Consider the following 25,806-nt stretch of genomic DNA (forward strand, 5'->3'; position numbering starts at 1 on the left):
AGGCTCCATATGTTAACAAACGAGAAATATAATGGAATGGCATTAAGAGCCGTCGCAGGATGTTAGTGCTAAACTTTTAATTTTTCTTAAAGAAATTAGTGAATTAGTCTACATGAGACAGTTAGATTGTACAACGATCTCAGATCGAGATACCTAAAGTGTACGAAATTTTAAGTACATTGTTCTCATATATCGAGAAACTTAATGTACGTATAGAAAATCACGCGGGCATTATGACGCGTTTATGCTCTACAGAATTGTTGATTTCCTAATCCAGGAGAGATAAATGTTAGAAGCATGGGGTCTGAGTAGTTTAGTGGTCAGAACATTCGCCCGGCAAGCGGAAGACCCGGGTTCAATTCCCAACTTAGCCACTCGCGCCCTGATATTTTTTCTCTCTTCCTTTCTTTCCAATAATTCCTATATTAAGTTTCTCGATATATGAGAACAATGTACTTAAAATTTCGTACACTTTAGGTATCTCGATCTGAGATTGGTGTACAATCTAATTGTCTCATGTAGACTAATTCACTAATTTCTTTAAGAAAAATTAAAAGTTTAGCACTAACATCCTGTGACGGCTCTTAATGCCATTCCAAAATATATTTGTTTCGGTTACAAAACAAGACAAAATTAATTCAGTTGCTATTTCGTTAACGCAACATTAAAATAGTAGACCGTAAAACGAGAATTCGCTCAGTATTGTTTTATGAGTTTAAATTTGAACTCAAAGCTACAGAAGCGGCCCATAAAATACGACATATGTTTGGAGAAAATGTCATTTCCGATCGGAAAGCACAATTTTGGTTCGACAAATTTCGTTCGGGAGATGAATCTCTTTTAAACGACTTTAGATCGGGAAAACCAAGAGTCCTAGATAACGATAAACTTCAAGAATTAGTCAAGTCCAATCCACACCAGACCTGTTCAGAACTGGCGTCTAGACTCAATATATCGAAAACAAGAAACCGCCAAGAATCACCTTCATCATGTAGGAATTACAGCGAAATAAACAAGATGCTTTAAAAAAACGACAGAACTTTTTGCAGAACTTGATAGTAGACCTTTTGAATTTTTGTATTTCCAGTTCCTCCGTCTTTTATGCTGCTTCATTATTATTGTTATTTGTTATTCTTTCGTTTCGTTCATTTATTATTAAAGTGCAATGACAAATCATTTACAAGTAAATATATTCAGATATTCAAATATTCTTTACTTGTAAATATTCTTTACTTGTAAATATTTTCGTGCTTTATTCAATATACAATATATTGGGTTGGCCAACAAGTAATGTCGGAATTTTCAGTAAAAAACAATAGTTATACTATTTTAATTCACAATCTTTTGCCATCTCTCGGGCAACTTCATAATTCCATCCTTCTAGAACTTCGCATCTTTTTGGGTAAAAAATTGATAGGTGCAAAGATCGAAACAAATAGCAATCCAAGGATGCAAAATCAGGTGAATATGGTGGATGAAATTAAACCTCCCAATTTAGTTCTCTCAATTTTTGTCAAGTTTGCAAAGATACGTGTGGTTTCGCGTTGCTTGGAAGATTATTCCATTTCTGTTGGTTAGTTCTGGATGTTTTTTCTCGATATTTGCCTTTAGTTGGTTCAATTGGAAACCATATTTTTCAGAATGCTTATTTAATCAGATGGCAGAAGCTCATAATAAAGTATTCCCTTTCAATCCCACCATATGAATAGCATGACCTTCTTGGGATGTAAACCAGCCTTGGGAGTGATTAATGGATCTGATCCTCGTTTACCCTTATGTTTTTTTCGTTTCACATTATTATAAACAATCCATTTCTCATCACCTAACAATTCGATTTAAAAATGGTTCGTTATTATAGCATTTCAATAGTGAATCACAAACCGAAATTTGATCGACTAAATTTCTTTCGCTCAAATTATGCGAAACCCAAATATCGTATTTGAAAACTATTCCAAGTTGGTGTAAATGGTTTTCAGACTTTCAATATCTCAGCAATCTATCGTGTTCTATAACGTGAATTATTTTCAATTAAAATGGATATTTGGATAAAATAGATAAATGGATATATTTTATTAATCTCAATAGGCTTACCAAAGCGTTTGTCATCGGCCAGACTAAAATCTCCATCATGAAACCTTCCAGACAGCACGATGACCTCATATAATACTTCTAAAGAGTTCCAAAAATTTTTCTGAGTTGATAAATTCAGATCAGAAGGTGGTTAGAATGTGCTCATAATGTACTTGGATGCGTCGACTTCTGAGTTCATTTTGATTTCATCATAAAAAGCTCTTTATGTATATAATAAATATAACGTACCTCAAAAAATTACCTGTGGAAAATTGCGTCAGAGATCGTTATACCAGAAACAATTTCACACTGCGTGTCTTTTTGTGCACTGCGAAATGCGAGACTTGGAAAGTACTTTGTGGGTAAATATAAATAATAAAAAGAATAATCGACGAACATATATAGATGACCAGCAAGAACAATGGCCGGATCAGGTTGGGTGATGTGTATTTTTTGTTTTCGCGCATCATATTATATGATTTAAAAATGAACTGATTATGAAGAACTATTTTGTGTTAGAAATATAAGTTTATAGTGAGCTCTTTTTTATTTACTGTTAAAGAACTCAGAAAAAGCACTTTTAGACAATTTTTGTAGTCATTTTGGCAGATTATAAGAATTCAAAAAAGAGAATTCTTTTTGAACCCTTTCTGGAGATCCTGCTGTCTGGATTTTTAAATCTTTGAATTCGTTTCATAATTTCAAAGAGAGAGAGAGAGAGAATAGATATTAAATTAATTACTGAAATAATTAATATTTATTTATATCTGTAAACGCCATTATTAAATCTAAAATATAACCAATCTGCACAATAACTATCAACTATTTAAACTACTAGCATTGCGTGACGCGCTGAAATCCAACTTCTTTTTTTTCACGCTAGCGTCAAATTACTTCAAAAATGTTTACAAAAAATTGAATATAATTAAGTAAATAGATAATAAAAATTATATCTAAATTTTGAACATTAACACGTTGTTGTTGAATAATGGAAAAAAGCAGATAAAAATAATGCGTGCAATAAGAAACTAGATAATCGAAGGTGTAAAAAACGAAAGCTCTACTATAAATAATTATTAATTACAGATACTTCAGCTAATTTATTAATTTAAAAAAAATTTTTTTTTTAGTTTTATTTTATTTAGTTTTAATAAAATGATAAAATATATTAAACTTTTATTAGTTAAATTTAATTTTTTTTCCAACAAAGATATTTTTTCAAACATTGATTAAAATTTTCAAACAATCGTTTTTGTTTAATTTATACGCTGAAAATAGTTTGTTAATAATACTTAGATCTTACATTTATTAGGACAAATATGTCTGTTTAGATCAATATCTCGTTAAAAAGCAATTATCGTCCACAACATTTTGACTAAAGTATTCAAGTAATCATTTTTGTGTAATTCATGAGCTGTAAATTTTTTATTAATAACCGTACTCTTAAACCATACATTTAAATTTGAAACATTTGTAATGGCCTTACAGTGCACTGAATTTAAAAAGAGAAAGAAAGCTTCGAACAGAATTTTTTCTCTCTTATATGTAAAAATACATAGAAATAATAATAAAAAAAAATAAGGAATAAGACCTACTACATCTCTTTTTTTCCCACTATGCTATCCCTTCCCAAGATCTATAGAGAGAAGGTTACCTCAGTAAAACCGGTTGAAGGCGAGGGACGATGAAGTAAGGGGGGGAGCTAGAAGCAGCTTGATGGCGAGGAGCGATGAAGGAAGGGGGGAGCTAGAAACAGCTTGAGGGCGAGGGGCGATGAAGGAAGGGGAGAGCATGATGATCTCATCGACAAACAGTAGCTGTCTGAGATAGCTTCTGTTCGCCGATGAGATCATCATTGCCCCTTTTGCCGCTCGCCCCTCTCTGCATTTGCCCCTTTTGCCGCTCGACCCTCTCTGCATTTGCCCCTCTTGCCGCTCGTCCCTCTTTACGCATGAGGTAACCTTCTCTCTATAGATCTTAATCCCTTCCCAGTCGAGTTAAAAAGAGATAGCAAATCTGTTTTTGTGCTCTCTTTCTAATTAAATCCCGCCGGTTCTCAATGTAAGATAGGGAAAATAAAACGTAGTTTATACCACGGACTAAGGAATAGAGGGACCGAGTCTAAAGTCCTAGTTTAGGCGAGAGGGGATGGTAATTTAAGCGTGCGGAGGAGGACTGTTTTCCGCCATATTGATGTAGAGCACTAAAGATGTAGGTATTCTACCGTCTGCTCTGGTCTCCGCCATTTCTGTTCCGTTCCCCCACTCCTTGCCATCACGCCTCTGTCACTGAGCTGACAAGTTTATGATAATTAGGTTATGGTTTCTAAGCTGCTCGAACTCTGTGTTTACGTGTATTTTGATTATCCGAATGTGAACAAAAAGAGAGTCTTGGACACCAATCAAATCATCGTGCCTCTGTGAAGTAAGTTTATTCTCTTAAATTTCTAATTTACGTACTTTTTCTGTTTGTTTAGAATCATGGATCGTTTTTTTAAGTGTAGTTTAGATTTGTCATCGTTTGAAATGACATAAACATGAATAACTGTAATCAATAAGGACATTTATCTTATAAGCAGTTTTTTTATTTCAGAAACATTTTGAAGAATTAGTTTGAGACTGCAGATAATTGGCGAAAATTAAAACCAAACGCCATACCAATACTTTTCGATATACCTGATCCACCTGCAATTAATAAAAATGAAACAGTTGAACCAAATACAAATGCCATTGCTGAGAAAGACATAAATTTTTTCATTAATCTTATGTTTATATTTAATCACTCGTACGATGTGTACAAGAGTATTAGTCACGCCCATAAATATAATAATAATAAATAAATGAATAAATAAACAAACAAATTAATACATGTCATTTCTTTTATCTTACTGTAATGTATCATAGAAACTTATGTCTTTCTCAGCAGTGGCATTTGTATTTGGTTCATCTGTTTCATTTTTATTCATTGCAGGTGGATCAGGTATATCGAAAAGTGTTGGTATGGCGTTTGATTTTAATTTTCGCCAATTATCTGCTCGATCAATCTCAAACTGTGATTCTTCAAAATGTTTCTGAAATAAAAAAATTGCTTATAAGATAAATGTCTTTATTGATTACAGTTATTCATATTTATGTAATTTCAAACGGTGACAAATCTAAACTACACTTAAAAAAACGATCCATGATCCTAAACAAACAGAAAAAGTTACGTAAATTGGAAATTTAAGAGAATAAACTTACTTCACAGAAGCGCGAATATTTGGTTGGTGTCCAAGACTCTCTGCGGAGATTACGTATCCATTGCTGTCGACGAATATCATCCACAGGAAATGCAAATACTCGAACACCTTTTTCTGTTCTATTGGTACAATTGACCGCAACGCAGCAAGGCATTTATCTTTTTTTTTTGTTCACAGTCGGATACACGCAAATACAGAGTTCGAGCAGCTTAGAAACCATAACCTAATCATAAACTTGTCAGCTCAGCGATAGAGGCAAGAGGGCAAAAAGTGGGGGAACGAAACTGAAATGGCGGAGACCAGAGCAGACGGTAGAATACTCACGTTTATAGTGCCTTAGTTACACTCGTGTAGTGGTTCCTAACTAGACATAACGAGTGACAAGCGTAAAGAGATTAGGCGGTTTTATTATTGTTGTACTATAAATTTTATAAAATACTTTAACTTTTATTACTCTGAGGCTCTGCATACAGTAGACAAAATATTAGAAATAGCAATAAACATTTAATATTAAAAAGAGAAATTATTTTACATCTAACAAGAGAATAAAATATATTAATTAGTTCCAATTCTTATTTCTTAATTTATGCATTAATTTTTTCTATTCTTTTTATTTTTAAAATAAATAATTCCAATTTTTTATTTCTAATATTTAATAATTATTTCTATTTCTATTTCCTATTTTGTTTATTGTGCGCAGGATCTGACTTTTATTTCTCACATATACGCAAATAGTGAGTTCTATGTGTGGTGATTACTAAACGAATATGGCCCCCCCCCCCCCCCCGCCGCAAACGTGCTTCCCCGGTACAGCTTGTGCACCGTCCCTCTATTCCTTAGTCCGTGGTTTACACTAGAGACCCTCTAATAAGAGACTGGCCAACTTGACAGTTGCAACCATGTTTCAGCAAAATTCTGCGAGAGAGACAGGAATATATACACTAGAGAGTCTCTAGTAAAGTATTTTATTGTCTTATAAACAAATTATATAATTAAAAATGATGAAATAAATGAATTTACTATTTAATATATTTTTATGAAATTAACGCATGTAAAATAGATGGGGCTAGTAAACGGTGTAAACTAGAGACCCTTTAATAAGAGACTGGTCAACTTGACAGTTGCAACCATGTTTCAGCAAAATTCTGCGAGAGAGACAGGAATATATACACTAGAGTATATAGGCCGGTATTCATAGTCCGTTCTTATATTCAAGATCGTCTTAAGCACGAACTTATATTCGCTCTCTTTGTCAGACACAATCTATGTGTGACGAAGAGAGCGAATATAAGTCCGTGCTTAAGACAATTTTGAATATAAGAACGGACTATGAATACCGCCCATAGAGTATATACACTAGAGTATATATCTCTAGTGTATATATTCCTGTCTCTCTCGCAGAATTTTGCTGAAACATGGTTGCAACTGTCAAGTTGACCAGTCTCTTATTAAAGGGTCTCTAGTTTACACCGTTTACTAGCCCCATCTATTTTACATGCGTTAATTTCATAAAAATATATTAAATAATAAATTCATTTATTTCATCATTTTTAATTATATAATTTGTTTATAAGACAATAAAATACTTTAAATAATTTGGTTACTACGTAAATTAGATATTTCATATATAATTTGCGGTAATTACAAACCGTAACTGCATATATATGACTTTTAAATTTATTCAACAACTGTTCAGCGCATCTTGTCTCCTCAGAGTTAGTACAATTATCCTGCAGAAATATCGAAGCATGAAATTTATTTGAAAATATCTTTTACTTAAAGGTATACTTATATAGAAACATGTTTATGCAACAAAAATGTTTGGATTTTTAAAAAAATTATATGAACATAATACAAATTTTCATTCTGACATTAATTTCTTCCTGTATAGTGTAAGAAAACAATGTTATAAAAAATAAGAAAATTTTATGAGAATCAAAAAAATTGTTTATATTAATTTTTTTTATACATAATTCTTTGTGTATATGTTATGCACACATTTATTTATACATACCCTGATGGAAATATTTTGCTGAAAGTACTATGAAATCAATGAAAAGTAAAATGAAAGTTTTTGAAAAATTACTGAATATATTTCAAAATGAATCATAATTTTCTGTATGAAAATTTAATGTAATACTATGAAATATAAGGAAAGTTAAAATATACTGTTGAAAAGTAATAAAAGAGTTTTGAGATAATTATCATGAAATTTACCGAATTAAACTAAAAACTGTTACTTTTTAATGAAAAATTGCTGAAATATTTATGAAATTAATTAATGGGGTCAATTGAGAGAAATTTTCAAATACATTTCAGCAAAATTTCGTTAAATTTTCAGAAAAATATTTCCATCAAGGTACCTGAAACTTCTGCAACATAACTATAAGATTGAATAAATCCGTCTGATGCTGTACATATATGAGACCTAGTTGTTCAATTACAAGTCTATCTCGTTTATTAGAAACCGTAATGTCTGATACGATGGTGTCATAATTCTTCTGTTTTCAGTTTCTAAATACAAATCAGTATTCATATATGTCATCACCTTGAAATAAAGATTATGACATAAGCAAAGCTAAGATTGCAAATTTATTTTATTCTTTTTTCTTCTATTATTAATATTATCATATTAATAAAACATGCTCCATACTGACATAACACATATTAGCTAGCATCTACAACTGATTTTCTGTTATCTATTATGTTAATTAACTATTACTATAAAATATAAATAACTGCTAACCTTTACAGGACTTTTTTTCGTATACTCATCAATACCATATACTGCACTATTAATTATAGGGCAGTAATTTGTACTCACTGTTTGTTCATTACGCCTGAAGTCAATACAAAAACATTCTTTTTCTTTGAGATTCGTGGTATGACTATGATAAAAAAAAAACATATATATATATATATATATATATATATATATATATAAATATGATAAGAATGAAAATTTAGGCTTGCATTAAAATTATACTTATACTATTTCGCTCTCCAACATAAGAAGTAGTCAATAGTACGTTTATGGAATATTATATCGCAGCGTATTCCAAGTCTTCTCGCCACACTGTGATATATTGTTGCCAGAATTACCGTAGTACCAATTTTATCTTGTAAAACCTGTCACAAATTACAATAAAAAATATTAATATTGTGACATAACAAGCAAAGAACTGCGCTAACAACGTTAAGTATTCATAATGTATTATAATTTATAACTTACGCAATCTATACAAGAGTATTCGAGAATGTATTTCGTACCCCAATATTTGCAAAATGTAGTTCCACAAAAACCTAAATTATATAAAACTTTACAAAGACACTCTATAATCTGTCTTCCTTCTATGCTATTCCAATGATTGTCATCGATATTATTGTTTTCCCAAAAGGAAAGCTGCTCTTCTGATATTGAGCATATTGGATGCGCAGGATAATCATTTCGAAGGCACTCCAATACCTGCTCTGCAATCTTATGCAGTGACGTACTCACATACAAGACACATATTTTAAAGGTTGATACCATTGTGCTAAAATGACGGCTGCTTTTTCTAAAATCTGTTGTTTCTGAGGATAATTTAGAAATTCGTCCATTTTGTCTATTAAATGACAACGCTGCAGGAATAAAAGAAGCATCTCTGCGCAACATCTTTGTGTCAAATCGGATTCCCTAAAACATTTTGTATACAATATTTAAAATCTAATATTTTCTAAATTAAATATGCAATAAATGCGTTATAATCTGCTGTATTAACAATTTGTTAAATCTTACATTGGAGATTCTGTAAGCAACCTTATCAGCTCATTTACAAAGAAATAATAATTCATAAAATATGCGCCTTCAACTGGATCAAACAGTGAATAAAAATCCCTTAAGTCAACACCAAAATCATCGTCATAGTGTTTCTCTGGCATCAGCGACATATAATGCCATAATTCTTTCTTAGATTTTACACCTGCTTTTATATGTTCAAGAAAACCTTTATTTTCTAGGCACAGTTGTTCGTCATATTCTTCTCTTAGATAAGGCCATCTAAAATTAAAACAAAAAATACATGTCATTTTTCAAAGTTATATAATTTTACACATTTTACAGTTTCTTTATATTTTCCAAAATTACACAGACCAGATTAGGTTATTGTAACAGAAATAAAAATTTTAAAACAAACGTTACTATACATTTCAAATTTTGACTAAAATAGAAAATTTATTCAAGGCAAATGAAATAAGATATTTGCTTATCACTAAACTTGCATCCCGAATAAGATAAATTAAGCTTGTGTGCATAAAAACCAATGTGAAAAAATACCTCTGATAAAATTTCTTCCGCCAAAGTGCATTGTCAGTGGTTAATAAGTTGTAAAATTGGTTACATGAAAGAGCTAAACTCATAATATCCTTAAAGCTGATGCTCTTATTGCACAAGATGATAATAATCACATCAATGGGTAAGTCCGTTATTATAGCCATTGCATAGACAGTTCAGCGAAGTACGAAAGAGCCTGAAATTCACAATAACGGCAAGTATGTCCGTTATTAATTGTTGTACAACTAATTTCGTATTATTTACAAATGTGCAAACATGTCACTCAAGATGCCTTTTTACGTTAACGTTCAATTTCAGCGGTAAACAACACGTGACCGTAAATGACCAACTGCTACAGTAGTTTTGGTCACGTGTTTTCTGTCCAGGCCAATGAACTCTATACATAGGCTGCGTTTCCTTTGGATGCTCATGTGCTGTGAGCGCTTACGCTTATAAGCGCTAATTTCAATCGTTCTTTTTGGTTTGTGAGTGCTAAAGCGACGTTTACAATAACCGTTTCTTTTGATCTTACTAAGCGAATAAAAGCAGTATCAAAATATTAGATAAGGAAAAATTAATTATAGTATTTGCAACACCAATGTTATTTGAAATATTTGATGATACTGAAGATCAAAATGGTTATTATAAAAATGTAGAAAAATATAAAAAGTTACTGACCAAATACGCTCTATAACAACACTAATCCGCGATTGCAAATTTACATTAAAAATGTTATATCAGCTTACAATGATGAAACATTTAGATCACATTTTAAGTATGTATTATGTTTTTATATTTTTAAATCATATTGCTTGATAAATTCATGTATATCTATAAAAAAACTTATTTATTTCAAGTATTGTAGAATTATTTTTCTAAAAATATGATTTTCTTTCTTTGAAAGTATTTCTTTCAGAATAATAAAATCAACATTTATTTTTATTTTACATTATTATCAGACCTTTACTTTTAAGAACTAAATCATTTCCTTATAACACATGTTTGTTTTGAAATAAAACCGTTTATTAATGCTCAGTGAACACCGCTTGTTGATGTAATATTTAGATCTTGCGCGCTATAGAGAAAATATTAGGAACAAGAATATATATTAAATATTGGCTGCGTTCCGTAAAGAGCATATGCGCGCATGTATCTACAGTATACGTTACGTATACTATAGATACATGCGCGCATATGCTCTTTACGGAACGCAGCCATTATATTATAGGAATATATTATAGGAATATATTATAAGAATATTAGGTAACACTTATATGTGTATATGTAAATATGTATATGTATATGTATATGTAAATATAAATATATGTAAATATATTTTATTTTTTATTAATTTTTCAGAAAATAATAATTTTTTTAAATAAACGGGTACCATATGGTATACTTTTTTACTAGACTGAAACACCTCACTGCGTTTGTCGCGTCGCGCATGTGCGAAAAACCGGGCCAAATTTGGCTACACTGTTGTGAGTAGTGGTCAAAATCGTGGATACCGTTGTTGTGTTCGTGTGATGTGCATTTCGAAGTACTTCCTGCCATTATTTACATCATTATTTTAAATTCATCTTTGCAATGGCATCTCCTGAGTCGAAATCACCCGAACAATCTGAAAAGAATCGGAAATATGATAGACAATTGAGGTAAGTTAATCGATAGTTATAATATTTGAAGGTTATAATTATGATTAATAATTTTTATATATCTTATATATCATCTTGTTTTCCGCTTAAACGAATAATGTTGTCACTTCACTTACATGTTCTTAAGATATCCTTACTTTTTTTCAAGTGACACGATAGTTTTAGTTGTATCTGATATATCTGTATGTATCTTCCTATTTTCTATTCAAATAAATAATGTTGCCATTCTAGTTATATTTTCTTTCTTTGTCACTGTAATTCATAATGTTTATCATTGTAGATTATGGGGTGATCATGGTCAAGCAACCTTAGAAGTTGCTCATGTTTGTGTCATAAATGCTACCGGACTTGGCACAGAGATATTGAAATCGCTAGTACTCCCAGGTATTGGAGCATTCACTATAGTTGATGGCAAAAAGATTACCGATGAAGATATTGGAGCTAAGTATGTATATAACATTATTTTACACCATATGAGATCAAAACATAGTTTAATGCTATATATTAAATAAATTTGAATCAGCTTTTTTCTAGAAGCAGATAGTATTGGAAAATCTAGAGCACAAATAGCCACTCAAATGCTTTTGGAGTTGAATCCAGATGTAACGGGTGATTATATTGATGAAGAACCTGAACAAATTTTATCTAACAGTCCAGATTTTTTTAATAACTTTACTGTAGTTGTAGCAACTGCATTGACCGAAAAGTAAGAGATCTAATATTTAAATAATATATTGTGTAAAAAAAGCGTTATACATATATTACATATTTCCAGGATTGATATAAATATAGTAATAAGTGTTCTCTTGAAAATGTTTTCAGAACATTGGTTCTTCTGTCAAAAAGACTCTGGGAACTGAATATTCCTCTAATAGTGTGTAAGAGTATAGGCTTTATTGCATATATGCGGGTTCAAGTGAAGGAGCATACAGTTATAGAAACACATCCAGACAATGAAACACTAGACCTGCGTCTAGATAGACCATTTGATAGTTTAAAGAAGTACTTAGATTCTATCAATCTGGATGAAATGAGTTTCAAGGATCATTGTCATGTACCATATCTAGTTATCTTGTACAAATTCTTAGAAAAGTGGATTTTAGAGCACGGTACCTTACCAAAAGTTTATAAAGATAAACTGCAACTTAAAAAGATGATAAAAAATGGCATGAGACGCGATGAACAAGATTCGTCCAATAGTGAAGAAAATTTTGAAGAAGCTATGAAGGCTGTGAATAAATGTATAAGAGTGAGCGATATTCCTGATAGCGTTATGAATATTTTAAACGATGATCGTTGCATTAATTTAACCGCAAAGGTATTGATGAAACAACTCTATATCTCACATATAATTTGGAAAAATGTGCGTTTAAATTGATCAATATATTTTAGAGTAGCTCTTTCTGGATTATCGCAAAAGCAGTACGTGATTTCGTTGATAATGAAGGAAAAGGATTATTACCACTTAAGGGTGCTTTACCCGACATGACTGCGGACACTGAAAAATATGTTACACTTCAACAAATGTATGATATTTCCTAAAATAATAATCGTACAGACATCAAAATACGTTTTTTATGCCATCCATTAATCTATAATCATAAACTAACATTTAATTTGTTTTAGATATCATAAACAAGCATCAGCAGATGTGGAAGCTGTATGGCGGCGTACTTTGCAGTTACTACGTCAACTGGGAAGACCATCTGATTCAATTTTGGAGAAGGATGTCAAATTGTTCTGCAGACATGCCGCTGATATTCATGTAGAGAACGGAACTTGTATTGCAGATGAATACGATCCTAAAGTTTTTGATACAAATATCATAGGTAATAATTCTTTTTCTCAGAAATATACAAAGTTATAATTTATTATAAGTTGATAATTTTATTATAAATTATTTTTAATATATAATTATATAATAGTTGTTGATCTCAAAGTATATACTAATGACTCTATATCTTTTCTAGTTCAAAACTTAGAGAATCCAGAGAGTATGATGATTTATTACGTTATGCTTCGAGGAGTGGACAAATTTCAAGCAGAGTACAATTCATATCCAGGTGAATTTGATGATCAAGTGGAACCTGACATCGTAAAGCTTAAGGTATTTTTTATCTTTTTTTTTATTTATATAATAAGCCAGCAGTCTTTACAATTGAGTTATATTACAGACATGCCTTACAAAATTATTAAGTGAATGGGGATGCGGACCACTAGCCAAGGATGATTATGTGCATGAATTTTGCCGATTTGGTGGTGCAGAATTGCACTCCGTTTCAGCGTTTCTAGGTGGTCTTGCAGCACAGGAAACTATCAAACTTATAACGAATCAATATAAATCCATTCATAATACCTTTATTTACGACGCCGTTACGTCGAATTCTGGAACATTTTTTTTCTAAAATATAAATTCTGTCATATGAAAAAATAATTATATTCATTAAAATAATAATACAATTTTATAGCTTATATTTGTTATTATTTTATAATTTTATGAGTTCTTTAATTGTTATAAACTAAAATGGTAAAAAATATTTATCTTATTTCTATCTCATTGTCTTACTGTATTACACTGTCTTCCATATAATTTCAAATTTGAAAAAAATATCACAAGATAAAAATAGGAAAAAGGAGAGGGAATGGAAATTTAAAAAATAATTGTAGATTTAAAGTATATAAAGCATTTTTTATAAATGCAGTATTCCAGTTTCTTTCTAGTTCAATATATCAAAATGAAAATGACACTAGTTTACAGTAAAAAATTATTTGGAAACAAGGTGTTTCTTATAGATTTTTGGATGCTGAAAACGATGCTGCAAACTAAATTTCGCCAGTACGTCAGGTTTCCAAAATAATTGAGGTTTAATATATAAAAATGAGTTTTTTTTTGCGATATTTGATATTTTTTGTAAAAAAGGTTAACGTTATCTTGAAATTCTGATCAGAAATCATGACTGTATTGTTCATCTTCTATAAAATGTATTTTTTTTATTTCTATACCTTACTTTGTAGCTATATTATGAAGGATTAAAACAAGGAGCCTCAGGAGCGCGTGCGCGCGCGTCCCCATATTAGAAATAGCTCCTAGCTTTAATCCTTCATAATATGGTTAAAAAGTAAGATATCGAAATTAAAAAAATAAATTTTATAGGGGATGAACGAGATACATTCATGATTTCTGATCAGAATTTCAAGATAACATTAACCTTTCTTACAAAAAAATGTAATATCGCAAAGAAACCCATTTTTTACATATTAAACCTCAATTATTTTGAAAACCTGATGTGCTGGTGAAATTTAGTTTGCGGCATCGCATTCGTTTTCAGCATCCAAAAATTTCTAAGAAACACCTTGTCTGATTCAAAATAATTAAAAAAAATTTTTTTTTAGACTAGTGTATTCATTATCTTTTTTATTTATGTAATTCTTATGTATTCTACATATAAATTTATGACAATTTATTATTAAAAATAAATATAATTTTAGGTTATATAACAGCATAAAAAATCTATTATACACAAAGCTAACTTTTATAAACAAAAACATAAAACTTTCTTCAAATTTCATAAAAGTTAACACTATTACAGCTTAATTTTCTCAAATTCAAATTATAAGTACAATTTCAGTGTTTATAATTTGATTTTAAGAGAATCGTTAATTGCTTTAATATTTATAATAGATTATGGTTACTTTTTATTACTATGTACGAAATTAAATCTCCCACCATTATCAACTTACTCAATTTTTGCACTGCTTCCTCAAAATTAGCCATTAGATAGAGAACTCGTGCTTTTCAGGCATGCGCATTAACGTAATCCTAGTAAAATGCAGAGTCGTATGAAAAAAGAATAACATTTGTCCTTCTGTTGATGATTTCAAAAAATTATTTAAATTATCTTATCTTTAAAAAAATTAATAATATGTTTCAATATGTAATTATCTTATAATTTAGTATCTAAAGCATAATAAAAAATGACATTAATTTATTACTTTTTCATAAATAACATGTAACGCGAAATAATTTGCTCGCCAGACTCTGTTCCGCATATACGTCTCTGTTCAGCACATCTAGCAACATTCAATTTCTTCAAGTTGAGACAATTCCAATTTTATTAGGTTGGTAGTTGATTGGTCTTGTGATCGAACAGCTGAAGAGACAAGGGTTGCGAGAAGGATTGGAAGTCAAATTTTTCGAGTGAAATTATTTCCATATAAGCTAGCGTGAGATTTTGACAATAATCATGGTGGACCGTGCGAATATCAAACAGATGATACCAACGCTGCCAGATGAAAAAATTGGTAATTATGCTCATCGCTTAAGAGATAATGTCTATTTGATATTGTGCCCCTCCCAGTAATGAAATCTGTTTTTATTGTTTTGTTTAACAATTATGTATGGCATTATTGCAAATGCTGGTTTGAATAGACATTATTTTATTGTCTATCAGTTTATGTTTAATATTTAGACATTGATTCAAGTGATCTTTTAGATATGCTGGCAGCTACAAGCGTGCTCCAACAACAAGCTGCTGATATTAGAAACCAACGAATTAATTGGCAATCATATTTGCAGTAAGTGCTTTTAAATTATTTTAAATAGCCCAGTGAGATGCGTATATCGTTTAAAGATGCAAAGCTTTATAGAAGATTATGTATTCTTAGAAAGTACATAAGATAATTTTTGATGTTTTTAGATCACAAATGATATCGAAAGAAGACTATGATTTTATAGCAGCTTTTGACACAAGTGATGCTAAAGCAAGGGAAAGTAAGCTATCAGAGAATCCACATCAGGCAGCTAAAACGTTCCTTAATTTGCTTGGTCATGTTTCAAAGGATCAGACAATTCAGTATATCCTCACGATGATTGATGACATGTTACAGGTATAATTTCATGTTTTTTTTTTTTTGTTTATTTAATGAAATAAATGAAATTTTTTTATCAATATTTTTGATAGAGTTTATTCTTTATGCCAGTATAAAAGTAACGTAATATTGTTGATAGGAGGATCGCAGTCGCGTGGAAATCTTCCGTGAGCATTCTACTCGAAAACGAGAATCAGTTTGGGGACCATTCCTCAATTTGTTGAATCGGCAAGATGGTTTTATAATGAATATGACATCGCGCATTATAGCCAAGTTAGCTTGCTGGAGTCATGATCTCATGGAAAAAACTGATCTACAATTTTATTTGACATGGCTCAAGGATCAACTGAAACTTAGCGTGAGTTTGCTTTGACAAATTATTGCAATAATGGATTGCAAGTTGCAGAAAGGTTTGAAATAGTTATCAATTTAATGAGATCTATATATTGTATCAATTATATAATTTGATTTTTGTTACAGTCTGTGCTAGTAGTAATAATTAATCAGTTATTTTTACATTTATTTTTTAACATTTTTTCTGAATAATCTTTTTAAAAATAATATGAAAAAATATATTTATCTTGCAGACAAGTAATCTATGTTTAAATGCTAAGATTAGTTTGTTTTTAGTTAGTTGCATTGTGTTTACTATATAGTTACTTGTACAATTACTATTGTTTTGCTTTTTGCACAGTACAAAGTTTTTCTTAAAGTATACTGCATGCAATGTCTTTAGTAATCCTGCTTTAGTAATCTATCATGTTTGGTCATGGTTTCTATAAAAATAATCATGCATATTAAATTCATAGTGATTCTTCTATCTATTCATGTATTTCTGGATATTAAAAATGTTTCTGTTATCTTTTCTCCAAGTTAAAGAGTTAATAAATATTAACCATAGAGTAAGTAATAGTTATATGCACAAAATTAAGAGAAAAGAAAGATAAAAAAATATTTTTAATATCTGAAAGCATGTAAATAAATATATGAATCGCTGTATATTCAGTTGGCATTTTAATGGAAAAATTATAACTTACTAAAAATTTCAATGCTTTATTTATTACACTAACATTAGTGCAATAACAATTTTATATATAATTTAGCTTATTTATATTACTTACAATACTGTTGTTTTACAAATAACACTTGTAAAATACTAATCCAATGGGTAACCCTAATTGTTATAATTTTAATATTATAAAAGTTCTATGGTGTTAAATCTATAATTATTAATCTGTAGAAGTCATATGAATTAAGTATATACATAACTAACAAAATAAAACATATCAAATGGTGTCAAATTCCTGTGAGTGACTGAAGCTTGAGAATTTCTGAGAAATCTCTTCAAATTACAATAGATCTTGTATAGATAAAAAAAGTGTGATGGGGTTTTAGTTTGATGCCCTGCAGGATCACACAGACTTGCATGCGGGACTAGAACAAGATACTGCTGTGGATCAGGCCAAGGAGGCCAATGAACTGCATGAATTACTCAACCCGGTTGGTTTTGTAACGACTAATAATAGTATTATAGCTCATTATTATAAATAAATTATGAAGTACTTTTTTAAATCATACTCTGCCAACAAACAAATTGTTAATAAATCATCAGGATGTGTGTGTTGGTGATATCTCGCGCACACACACTAAAAAAAAGTATCACCTAATGTTTAGGACAATTGGCTGGTAAAATTTAATCGTAAATATGCATGGTTTAGGTTTCATAAGATCCTGTTTTATGTGAATGTCACATTTGCGAATGCAAATTCCTTAAAACCTTGACTGCAAACTTATAAAATTCACTTTTCTTAATAGATGCTAGATCTTTCATTTTTAAGGTACTGAAACATTTTGCATGTACTTTTGCATGTAGTAACACATCAATTAAACGCTTCTCCTCTAAATTAAAGACAAATTCATCATTGAGACAATTTTTTTAGTTTTTCTTAACTTAATGCAAGGAACATATAAAAATATACATTATTTATTCTATTTAGAACAATGAGTACATTCAATCCGTGGCACGATGTCTACAAATGATGCTTCGTATAGATGAATATCGCTTTGCATTCGTATCCGTCGACGGAATTTCAACTCTTCTTAGTGTTCTGTCTGGAAGGGTGAACTTCCAAGTGCAGTATCAGCTTATTTTCTGCCTGTGGGTACTTACTTTCAATCCTCTGTTGGCGGAAAAGATGAACAAGTGAGTAACTTATTCCCCCGTTTGACATACATTTTATTAAAATTAATCATAATGTCTAATATAATTATATTTATCTAACTTTGTAATTATATTGCAGGTTCAATGTTATACCCATTCTTGCTGATATACTCAGCGACTCAGTCAAAGAAAAAGTAACACGTATCATACTCGCGGTATTCAGAGTAAGTCGGAATGTCAGAAGAAAAATAAATGTAATATAAGATTACCTCGTCATTCATATTTTTTACGTTAATTTTAGAATTTAATTGAAAAAGTGGAAGATGGACAGGTCGCTAAAGAACATTGCATCGCTATGGTGCAGTGCAAGGTGTTGAAGCAACTTTCGATATTATGCCAACGAAAGTTCGACGACGAAGACATCTCCGATGATATCGAGTTTCTTAACGATCAATTGCAAGCGTCCGTGCAGGATCTAAGTTCATTCGACGAATATTCGACGGAGGTTAAATCCGGTCGTCTGGAATGGTCTCCCGTTCACAAGTCGGGCAAATTCTGGCGCGAGAACGCCAGTCGTCTTAACGAAAAAAATTACGAACTCTTGCGGATTCTGGTGCATCTACTGGAGACCAGCAAAGATCCACTCGTCCTCAGTGTTGCCAGTTTCGATATAGGCGAATATGTGCGCCACTATCCGCGTGGCAAGCAGTACGTTGATTTATGTTTAGATAAGCACATTTGTTTTACGCTACTCTGCATTTGTTGAAATTATATAACAACTGTAATATTTTGTAATAACGGTCCGCATATTTCAGCATAATTGAACAACTTGGTGGAAAGCAGCGTGTAATGCAGCTTCTCGGGCACGAGGATCCTAATGTCAGATATGAGGCCCTTCTTGCTGTACAAAAACTCATGGTACATAATTGGTAAGTTGCGACATTTTCATATAATTATTATTTGATGTCTATGTGTTAATTTTGTAAGTATTTAATTTTTTTACTCCATCTTTTAGGGAGTATCTTGGGAAACAGTTAGAGAAGGAACAAACGGGTGCATCCGGAGCACCTTCCAGTAAGCCTGGAACACAAGTGCCAGCAAAAGCTTAAACACTCGCACAACTTGTATAAAATATAAATTTTCTGCTCTGCGGAAAGTATAAGAGTATTATAGTTCGTGTATGATATGATAATTCGAAATATTTACATTCCCTTCCATCCCATTGTAAAAAAAAAGAGAAGATATAACAGAATCGATTCTACTCTTGTGCAATCTAATTTTTTAACATAACTATTGTTCGGGTTATGTATATATTTAATATTAGACTTACGTAGATATGGATGTTTTGCATCGTAAATGAGGTTTATATAAATGTAAAAACCTTGATGTAAAAAATTCCATCGTCTCTAATATTTTAGCTTTACGTATAGAATACATTATGGAATGTTAGAAAGTAAAAATAAAATTTTATTCTGTTGAAAAAATATATATGTACAGACATACATGATATAATGTTGCGATTATTTAAATTTTTCTAAATTTCAATTTAACGTTAATGTTACAGGAAGCTAGTTGTGTTACAAGGAACTTAAAGATATACGGTATTTCGACCTCGCTTATGGAGTCTTCTTTACCACATAAACGACACTTTGCGTCGTCGTTGTCGCTTTTACCTTTCACAATTAATTCTGGGCTGAGCAGTGACCCACATGTCACGCATGCTAAAGTCTGTAAACAAATATATATCACGAACAGGTAGTGTTTAACCAGTGCGTACTGGCGATACAACTAAAAGTACAGCGAACTGTAAAGAATCTTGTCGCTTACCGTTACTTTATCAGAGCAGTGGAAAAGGCGGTCTTGAAGAAGGTACGAGCAACCATGAGAGATCAAGGCATCTCGTTCCATCTCTCCAAATCGAACACCACCGCCGCGTCGACGACCTTTGATAGGTTGTCTTGTCAGCATGTCGATCGGTCCAGTACTTCTTACCTGAAAATGAGATATACGTTTATCCTGTTTTCGTTATAAATTACAGCAAACGGAATTCTTATCAAATTATACATAGGGAGACAAATTTGAGAGCTTAAATCAAAATAATGCCCAAATATTCACGTAAGCCAACTACCTGCCACTTATCCGAGACCATGTGCCGCAATCTCTGATAATGGACAATGCCAAAGAAAATACTGGCGGTCATCTCGCATCCGTATATACCCGAATACATTCTTTCGGAACCGAAATAATTATAGCCACCGAGCTCTAATAATTTCCCGAAATAATCTACAGCTGTGTTGTCCTCGTCGAACCGAAACGGCGTGGCGTCGTGAACCAATCCGTGTACAGCTGCCGATTTCCCAGCCATCACTTCAATCATCATAGCTGTAAGAATGGAAAATTACAATTATCGCTTTGCTCGTGGCAATCGCGTAATTTCTAAAGAATTTCTTGTGAGAAAACTAATTTTTTTTTATAAATCAAGATCATTGTTACTATATTGTTTCGGCAAAATGTACTCGCCAACTCACCTATTGTCATACGACTTGGGAAACCATGAGGATTGAATATAATGTCAGGAACCATGCCGGTTTCTGTGAACGGTAAATCCTCGGTGGGATACAACCGCGACAGAATCCCCTTTTGTCCTGCTCTTGATGCGAATTTATCACCAACGGTGGGATTTCTCTGGAAATTTTTTGTATATAAAGAAAATGTGATTTCTTTAAAAGCAACTTATCGACATATGTATAATTGTACTAACGGGAATACGGAATGTAATACACGCCCTTCGGAGATCATGGCTGTTTAATGTGCCGCACAACTTCACACTGTCGATGTAAGCGGTCTCCGAGCTTTTATATGTCCCACTAACATAGTGGCCATTGTCAGCATCGTAATAACTGTCGAAGATTGTCAATAAGTTTCCAAATTGCGACGATATAAAAACTACAGGAACTTACCAATAATACACATCACCTTCCTTAATCATGTTACCCAGTATAGGCAAACCGTCGGCGTCTAACGTTTTCACGAGCTCAGGTTTGTCTGGATTTCGAGCGAAATAACTCTTTTTGTCATTCAAGTCAACAAACTCGGACTTGTAGATCGATCCATGACCGAAGCCGCGTTCGAACGACGATTTATTGATAACCATCGCATCTTCCATATCATATCCCTGCGCATTCGATGATCAATGACGTAGAATCGAGTAAATGCAGCATCTTTAATCATCGCAAGCAAAATAATACTACTCACCGTGTACGAGATAACAGCGATTATTGCATTGGTACCCATGGGAAAGTCGTCCATGTTAATTTTATCGTAATGTACTGGTCTAAAGAGTGGCGCAGCAGGCGTCTGTAGCCTGTACAATTTCGTTTGTGATTGTTGTTGCCAATTGTGACATGGTGTGCCCATTGTTTGTTTCCCCATCTGCAAAATTATTGAGAAAATATCGATGCACTTCAATCGTTATATTAGCAAAATGTTCACAGTTCGCATGCCCTCGAGACTTAAAACTCTGTAAATTATCGTCTTTGTGGCGTCTCTGTATTCGCGGAATGAACGGACGCGGGCAGCAAACAATATTAACTGTCTCATTTAGCAAAAGATTACCTGACATTGATACATGTTTCTTGGACTCTGATTACAATCCGGCAATGGAATGAGATTAGCCAAGTTGCTAAAAATAGTTGTCTGACTTATTTCTTGATGAGTAGTGATCTAACAAAAAAGAATTAAATTAAAGTTATTATTTGATAATGAATTTAAAAACCAAAAATTAATAAAAATGAAAAAATATATGTATATATACTTACTCCGTCGTAGGCTTCTTGAGGAACCACACAAATATCCAAATAAATTTGTTCAAATGTTCCGATAAGTTCAATCTTTTGCGTAGCTAAATTGATTACTGGTCTCATCATTCTAGCTGCATTAGTAAATAAGAATAATCCTGGATATTGAGCTGAAACTTTCTTCTTTGGCACCAGTACAATTTCTAATGTTGATGGCACCTAAAGATAAAATGTATCACAAATATATACACATAAAAAAATACATAACAATTATATAAATTAAATCCACTCGAAAAGGTATCGCGCTAAACTCACTTCGTGACCTTTTATTTTAAGCAGCCTTAGTTTGTACACTACTTTATTAATAATCTTGTCCTCAATTAGGCCGATCAATTTCCCATCTAACATTACAGTGTACGAACCCTTCCAATTATCCGCGATAGATAACGGAACCATCCCGAGGTCCACCAGTGCTATTGGTATCGCAGCTTTCAATTTTGGATTTGGATGTTTTGTAACAATACAATTCATTGTCAGATGATTAAGCAACCCGCATGGGGCACCATCTGGAGTATGTATAGGACAAATAAATCCTGCAAACATATAATAACGACAATGATTGCTCATTTTTTAAACTGTATAACGTGTTTTCTGATACAAAAATACAACAATAAAAGATTTTAATTACCCCACGCATCAGGCAACAATTGTCTGGCTTCAGTGGTCCTCATTTCTTGGAAGAACGCGCCTCTATGTATTGCACGAAAATGACTCATATAACGCATCCTATTGATATTTTCCACGATAATCGTAAGTCCAGAACTTTGCATAAGACCTAAACCTGTTGATGATTTTATGCTTCCGGTAGATAAAAAATATTCCATTTGCGAGTCAATGTTGCTCCGGTTTTTGGTGACATTCAACATTTCTTCTAAATAGATGTATAATGAAAAAACATTAGTCTATATATTAAGATAACTTTATTCTTACAAAGTTATAGACGAAATACTTACGCATGTTTAAAGTGTATCTATTACCGGCACTTTTGGCACGTTTGAGGATATAAAATTTAAGTCCTGCCAACCAAGAGCACAATTTCTCTTTGAGAACTTGCAGATACAAATGTCCACCTAGCAAACATTCTTGCATCATCACAGCATCTGCACCCTCAACGACGCATTTATTATCGATGAAAGCAAACAGTTTTTTCGTCATGAATACAAGAAAATAAAATTTGTCAGCAGGATCATCAAGATGAATGGCAACGCAATGCCTATATGAAAAATACAAAAGAATTGTAGCAAATTACACGTTCGCAAACTAGATAAATTAATGTGATTCAAACTCACTTAATAATATAATCACAAACATCTATATCAGATGCATCCTGAGGTAATTCAGTGAATTTTATTCTAAAGATTTTTCCTATGTGTGCTTTACATTGTTCGTGCCAATGCAGATCTTCTTCGTGCAGGGCACGTAACATATTCATAATACAATTATTGTAATAGAGATCATCTTCATAACCGGCAATTAATGCTTTATAAATATATAAATCAGTCACGTCTATCAAACATTTTAACATCATTACCAATGGTACGTAATATGTAGCTTTTTTGTAAGTAAATGCCAATTTTGCTGAACCATCGGTCACATAATGCAGCGTATTATTCTGTAAGAAAATTCATATATAAAATATGACAATAGAATATTGTCATAAAATATGATAATAGAAATAGTCTGTAAAAAAAAATTCTATTTGAATACCTACAGTAGCAGTATTGTCATCCCGAACACTTCTCAAAGAAATACCCAAATCGCTAAATTGTGTGCCACGAGTTTTCCAGGTTGATCTCTTGATAGCGATGGGATAGTTCCGTCTTGTCATTACTAACATGCGAACCAATCGTTCCAATCCTTTGATTACAAAATATCCACCCCATTCTTGTTCATGTTCACCATGAGTAACCAATTCCTCAGGACTCATTTTATTCAAATGACATCGATTAGACTACAAATAACGATATAAATGAAATTATCTACTATCATATAACAGATAGGTTAGTTGTGTTTCATTGTTCATATTCCACTTTATTCATTATTTATGTACAATTTCACCTTGATCATAATTGGAACTTCTCCCAAATCCTTCTCAAGAGGTTCTTGTTCTTTACCATTAACAGACCACCCAATTCTCACTGTTATTTTGCCTTTATAAGTGGTACCTCTTTGTCGACATTCTGTCGGATATATTTTACAATTTTTTACACCAATTGTACCAGAAGGTACAGTAGGTTTATAAATATGCACATCATCCAACCAAAGGACTATCTTATCATCATTAGGGAGAGTTAAATACACTGGTGTACTGTCTTTTATGCCTTGAAAAATGCCATCTTCTAGCATGTAATTGAAAGAATCAACGTGGGGTACACCTAAAGATTGCAACAACTAGAACAAATAAAATAATTAATTTTTTCACATTTTAAGTCTTACGGCGATAATCTATTATTATAATGTATACATATGGATAAAAAGCCACTGGCTTTTACAGTTCTTCCAATTTTAAAACATAAATGTTTTTTTGTTTCTTAATGTATATAACTTAACCATAATTTTATAAATAAATTTAGAATATAAAAGTATGGGTGGACTTCCGAAAAGCTATCACCTCCGATTTGGTTGATATTCAGCCTAAATACTTATTTTATCTAGTAAATACTATTTCCAAATGGATTTTTGGCGTGTGTCCACCCCCCTGCAGAAGGGCTCCTCCATCAAAAAATTATACACATGGTGTCTGGATTGAATCACGCTTTGCGTAGAAAGTCGTAAACCCATGTGAAATCTCGTTTCGCATTGTAAAGTATATGCGTGGATGCAGTGGATGCCACCCCTTCTATGAGGGCTTTTACAAGTTTTTTGATAATAACGACTAAAATATTGGAATTAGGTAAAATATGTATAGAATCTTATTTGTAGAGCTTTTTATGAATTTCATTTTTTGTTTGATAACTTTTTCCGTACAATGAATACTTTCTGAAATAATTAACAAAAACAGTTTTACCTTTAAGGGGGACTGGGGAGCGGAGGGGGCATTTGCGCCAAAAATCCATTTGGGAACATTATTTACTAGATAAAATAAGTATTTAGGCTGAAAATCAGTTAAATCGAAGGTGATAGCTTTTCGGAAGTTTATCCCATATATATTATGCATATAAATTGTGCTTTTATATTAAAAAATTTTTAATTCTTACATAATAAATCTTATTAATTTTTTATACCAAGATATTTATATAAAATTGTATTTCAAAAAATTTATTCAGAAAATTTAAAAGTAATTTCAATCTTATATCTCTCTCTCATTTTAGCTTTTATACTAATAAAATACATATTTACATCGTTCTGATTCTCAGGTGGTTTGCCAAAGTCCGGCGACGTATTTGTTAATTTAGGTTCGTTTGACATATTTGAAAACTTCTTTAAACACAGATTCTTTACATATAGAAAATATAAATCACGATCACTTTCATCAAAACTTCACTTTCAGTAATAAATAATTCCCTTTGCCAATTTCAAATATACACAACACTCACTCTTCGCAACGTCGTATGTATAAATGTACAATAAACCATGTGCCTACATCATATAGGTTATGTATATCGCCACGTAAAGTGTAGCTTTAGAGCTATTCTACAATA

The 25,806-nt window shown here is 31.8% G+C and overlaps 5 protein-coding genes across 8 annotated transcripts; 2 read left to right on the forward strand and 3 right to left on the reverse strand.

Moving 5' to 3' along the window:
- Positions 1–4,555: 4,555 nt before the first annotated feature.
- On the reverse strand, positions 4,556–5,462 carry LOC137000010 (peroxynitrite isomerase THAP4-like). Its single transcript, XM_067355503.1, has 3 exons — positions 5,310–5,462; positions 4,959–5,140; positions 4,556–4,754 (listed from the first exon to the last, which is right to left on the reverse strand). Exons 1-3 carry the CDS (start codon positions 5,460–5,462, stop codon positions 4,709–4,711), a joined length of 381 nt encoding a protein of 126 aa, XP_067211604.1. The 3' UTR covers positions 4,556–4,708.
- A 1,628-nt stretch (positions 5,463–7,090) lies between these two features.
- LOC137000009 (F-box only protein 21-like) lies at positions 7,091–9,943 on the reverse strand. Of its 2 annotated transcripts, none has more exons than XM_067355499.1 (6): positions 9,624–9,943; positions 9,087–9,347; positions 8,541–8,984; positions 8,295–8,437; positions 8,055–8,196; positions 7,091–7,856 (listed from the first exon to the last, which is right to left on the reverse strand). In XM_067355499.1, exons 1-3 carry the CDS (start codon positions 9,782–9,784, stop codon positions 8,804–8,806), a joined length of 603 nt encoding a protein of 200 aa, XP_067211600.1. In that variant the 5' UTR covers positions 9,785–9,943; the 3' UTR covers positions 7,091–7,856; positions 8,055–8,196; positions 8,295–8,437; positions 8,541–8,803. The 2 variants fall into 2 exon arrangements, with proteins under 2 accessions (XP_067211600.1, XP_067211599.1); XM_067355498.1 differs by having other exon boundaries at positions 7,212–7,856; positions 8,301–8,437.
- Positions 9,944–11,085: 1,142 nt separating this feature from the next.
- On the forward strand, positions 11,086–13,750 carry APP-BP1 (Nedd8-activating enzyme E1 regulatory subunit APP-BP1). The gene is made up of 8 exons (XM_012360299.2): positions 11,086–11,278; positions 11,559–11,723; positions 11,802–11,984; positions 12,101–12,596; positions 12,671–12,804; positions 12,905–13,107; positions 13,249–13,385; positions 13,453–13,750. Exons 1-8 carry the CDS (start codon positions 11,211–11,213, stop codon positions 13,681–13,683), a joined length of 1,617 nt encoding a protein of 538 aa, XP_012215722.1. The 5' UTR covers positions 11,086–11,210; the 3' UTR covers positions 13,684–13,750.
- A 1,643-nt stretch (positions 13,751–15,393) lies between these two features.
- VhaSFD (V-type proton ATPase subunit VhaSFD) lies at positions 15,394–19,810 on the forward strand. Of its 2 annotated transcripts, XM_012360375.2 has the most exons (10): positions 15,394–15,580; positions 15,772–15,853; positions 15,976–16,165; positions 16,287–16,505; positions 17,543–17,647; positions 18,145–18,350; positions 18,448–18,532; positions 18,610–19,016; positions 19,124–19,237; positions 19,324–19,810. In XM_012360375.2, exons 1-10 carry the CDS (start codon positions 15,523–15,525, stop codon positions 19,415–19,417), a joined length of 1,560 nt encoding a protein of 519 aa, XP_012215798.1. In that variant the 5' UTR covers positions 15,394–15,522; the 3' UTR covers positions 19,418–19,810. The 2 variants fall into 2 exon arrangements, with proteins under 2 accessions (XP_012215798.1, XP_012215799.1); XM_012360376.2 differs by lacking the exon at positions 17,543–17,647 and having other exon boundaries at positions 15,395–15,580.
- Positions 19,753–25,773, reverse strand: Polr1B (RNA polymerase I subunit Rpl135). Of its 2 annotated transcripts, none has more exons than XM_012360374.2 (16): positions 25,505–25,773; positions 24,224–24,556; positions 23,877–24,116; positions 23,455–23,777; positions 23,119–23,378; positions 22,794–23,036; positions 22,421–22,698; positions 22,127–22,324; positions 21,924–22,031; positions 21,564–21,740; positions 21,269–21,483; positions 21,070–21,208; positions 20,837–20,993; positions 20,437–20,690; positions 20,136–20,300; positions 19,753–20,036 (listed from the first exon to the last, which is right to left on the reverse strand). In XM_012360374.2, the coding sequence occupies exons 1-16, from the start codon at positions 25,571–25,573 to the stop codon at positions 19,833–19,835; spliced, it is 3,363 nt and encodes a 1,120-aa protein (XP_012215797.1). In that variant the 5' UTR covers positions 25,574–25,773; the 3' UTR covers positions 19,753–19,832. The 2 variants fall into 2 exon arrangements, with proteins under 2 accessions (XP_012215797.1, XP_067211558.1); XM_067355457.1 differs by lacking the exon at positions 25,505–25,773 and adding an exon at positions 24,777–24,927.
- Between the last annotated feature and the right edge of the window lie 33 nt (positions 25,774–25,806).

This window comes from Linepithema humile, chromosome 5 (genome assembly GCF_040581485.1).
Source record: "Linepithema humile isolate Giens D197 chromosome 5, Lhum_UNIL_v1.0, whole genome shotgun sequence".
NCBI classification, from domain to species: Eukaryota; Metazoa; Arthropoda; class Insecta; order Hymenoptera; family Formicidae; genus Linepithema; species Linepithema humile.

Coding starts and splice junctions, on each gene's coding strand:
- LOC137000010 (XM_067355503.1), bottom strand. CDS start 5,462: ATGCCTTGCTGCGTTGCGGTCAATTGTACCAATAGAACAGAAAAAGGT. Junction 5,141..5,309: donor AATATTCGCGCTTCTGTGAA/GTAAGTTTATTC, acceptor TTTTTATTTCAG/AAACATTTTGAAGAATCACA. Junction 4,755..4,958: donor AGTTTCTATGATACATTACA/GTAAGATAAAAG, acceptor TATTAATTGCAG/GTGGATCAGGTATATCGAAA.
- LOC137000009 (XM_067355499.1), bottom strand. CDS start 9,784: ATGGCTATAATAACGGACTTACCCATTGATGTGATTATTATCATCTTG. Junction 9,348..9,623: donor CGGAAGAAATTTTATCAGAG/GTATTTTTTCAC, acceptor TTTTAATTTTAG/ATGGCCTTATCTAAGAGAAG. Junction 8,985..9,086: donor TTGCTTACAGAATCTCCAAT/GTAAGATTTAAC, acceptor AAAATGTTTTAG/GGAATCCGATTTGACACAAA.
- APP-BP1 (XM_012360299.2), top strand. CDS start 11,211: ATGGCATCTCCTGAGTCGAAATCACCCGAACAATCTGAAAAGAATCGG. Junction 11,985..12,100: donor GCAACTGCATTGACCGAAAA/GTAAGAGATCTA, acceptor AAATGTTTTCAG/AACATTGGTTCTTCTGTCAA. Junction 12,805..12,904: donor TATGTTACACTTCAACAAAT/GTATGATATTTC, acceptor AATTTGTTTTAG/ATATCATAAACAAGCATCAG.
- VhaSFD (XM_012360375.2), top strand. CDS start 15,523: ATGGTGGACCGTGCGAATATCAAACAGATGATACCAACGCTGCCAGAT. Junction 15,854..15,975: donor AATTGGCAATCATATTTGCA/GTAAGTGCTTTT, acceptor TGATGTTTTTAG/ATCACAAATGATATCGAAAG. Junction 16,506..17,542: donor AGGATCAACTGAAACTTAGC/GTGAGTTTGCTT, acceptor ATGGGGTTTTAG/TTTGATGCCCTGCAGGATCA.
- Polr1B (XM_012360374.2), bottom strand. CDS start 25,573: ATGTCAAACGAACCTAAATTAACAAATACGTCGCCGGACTTTGGCAAA. Junction 24,557..25,504: donor CACCTGAGAATCAGAACGAT/GTAAATATGTAT, acceptor TATTTGTTCTAG/TTGTTGCAATCTTTAGGTGT. Junction 20,301..20,436: donor TGGTCTCGGATAAGTGGCAG/GTAGTTGGCTTA, acceptor TCTCATTTTCAG/GTAAGAAGTACTGGACCGAT.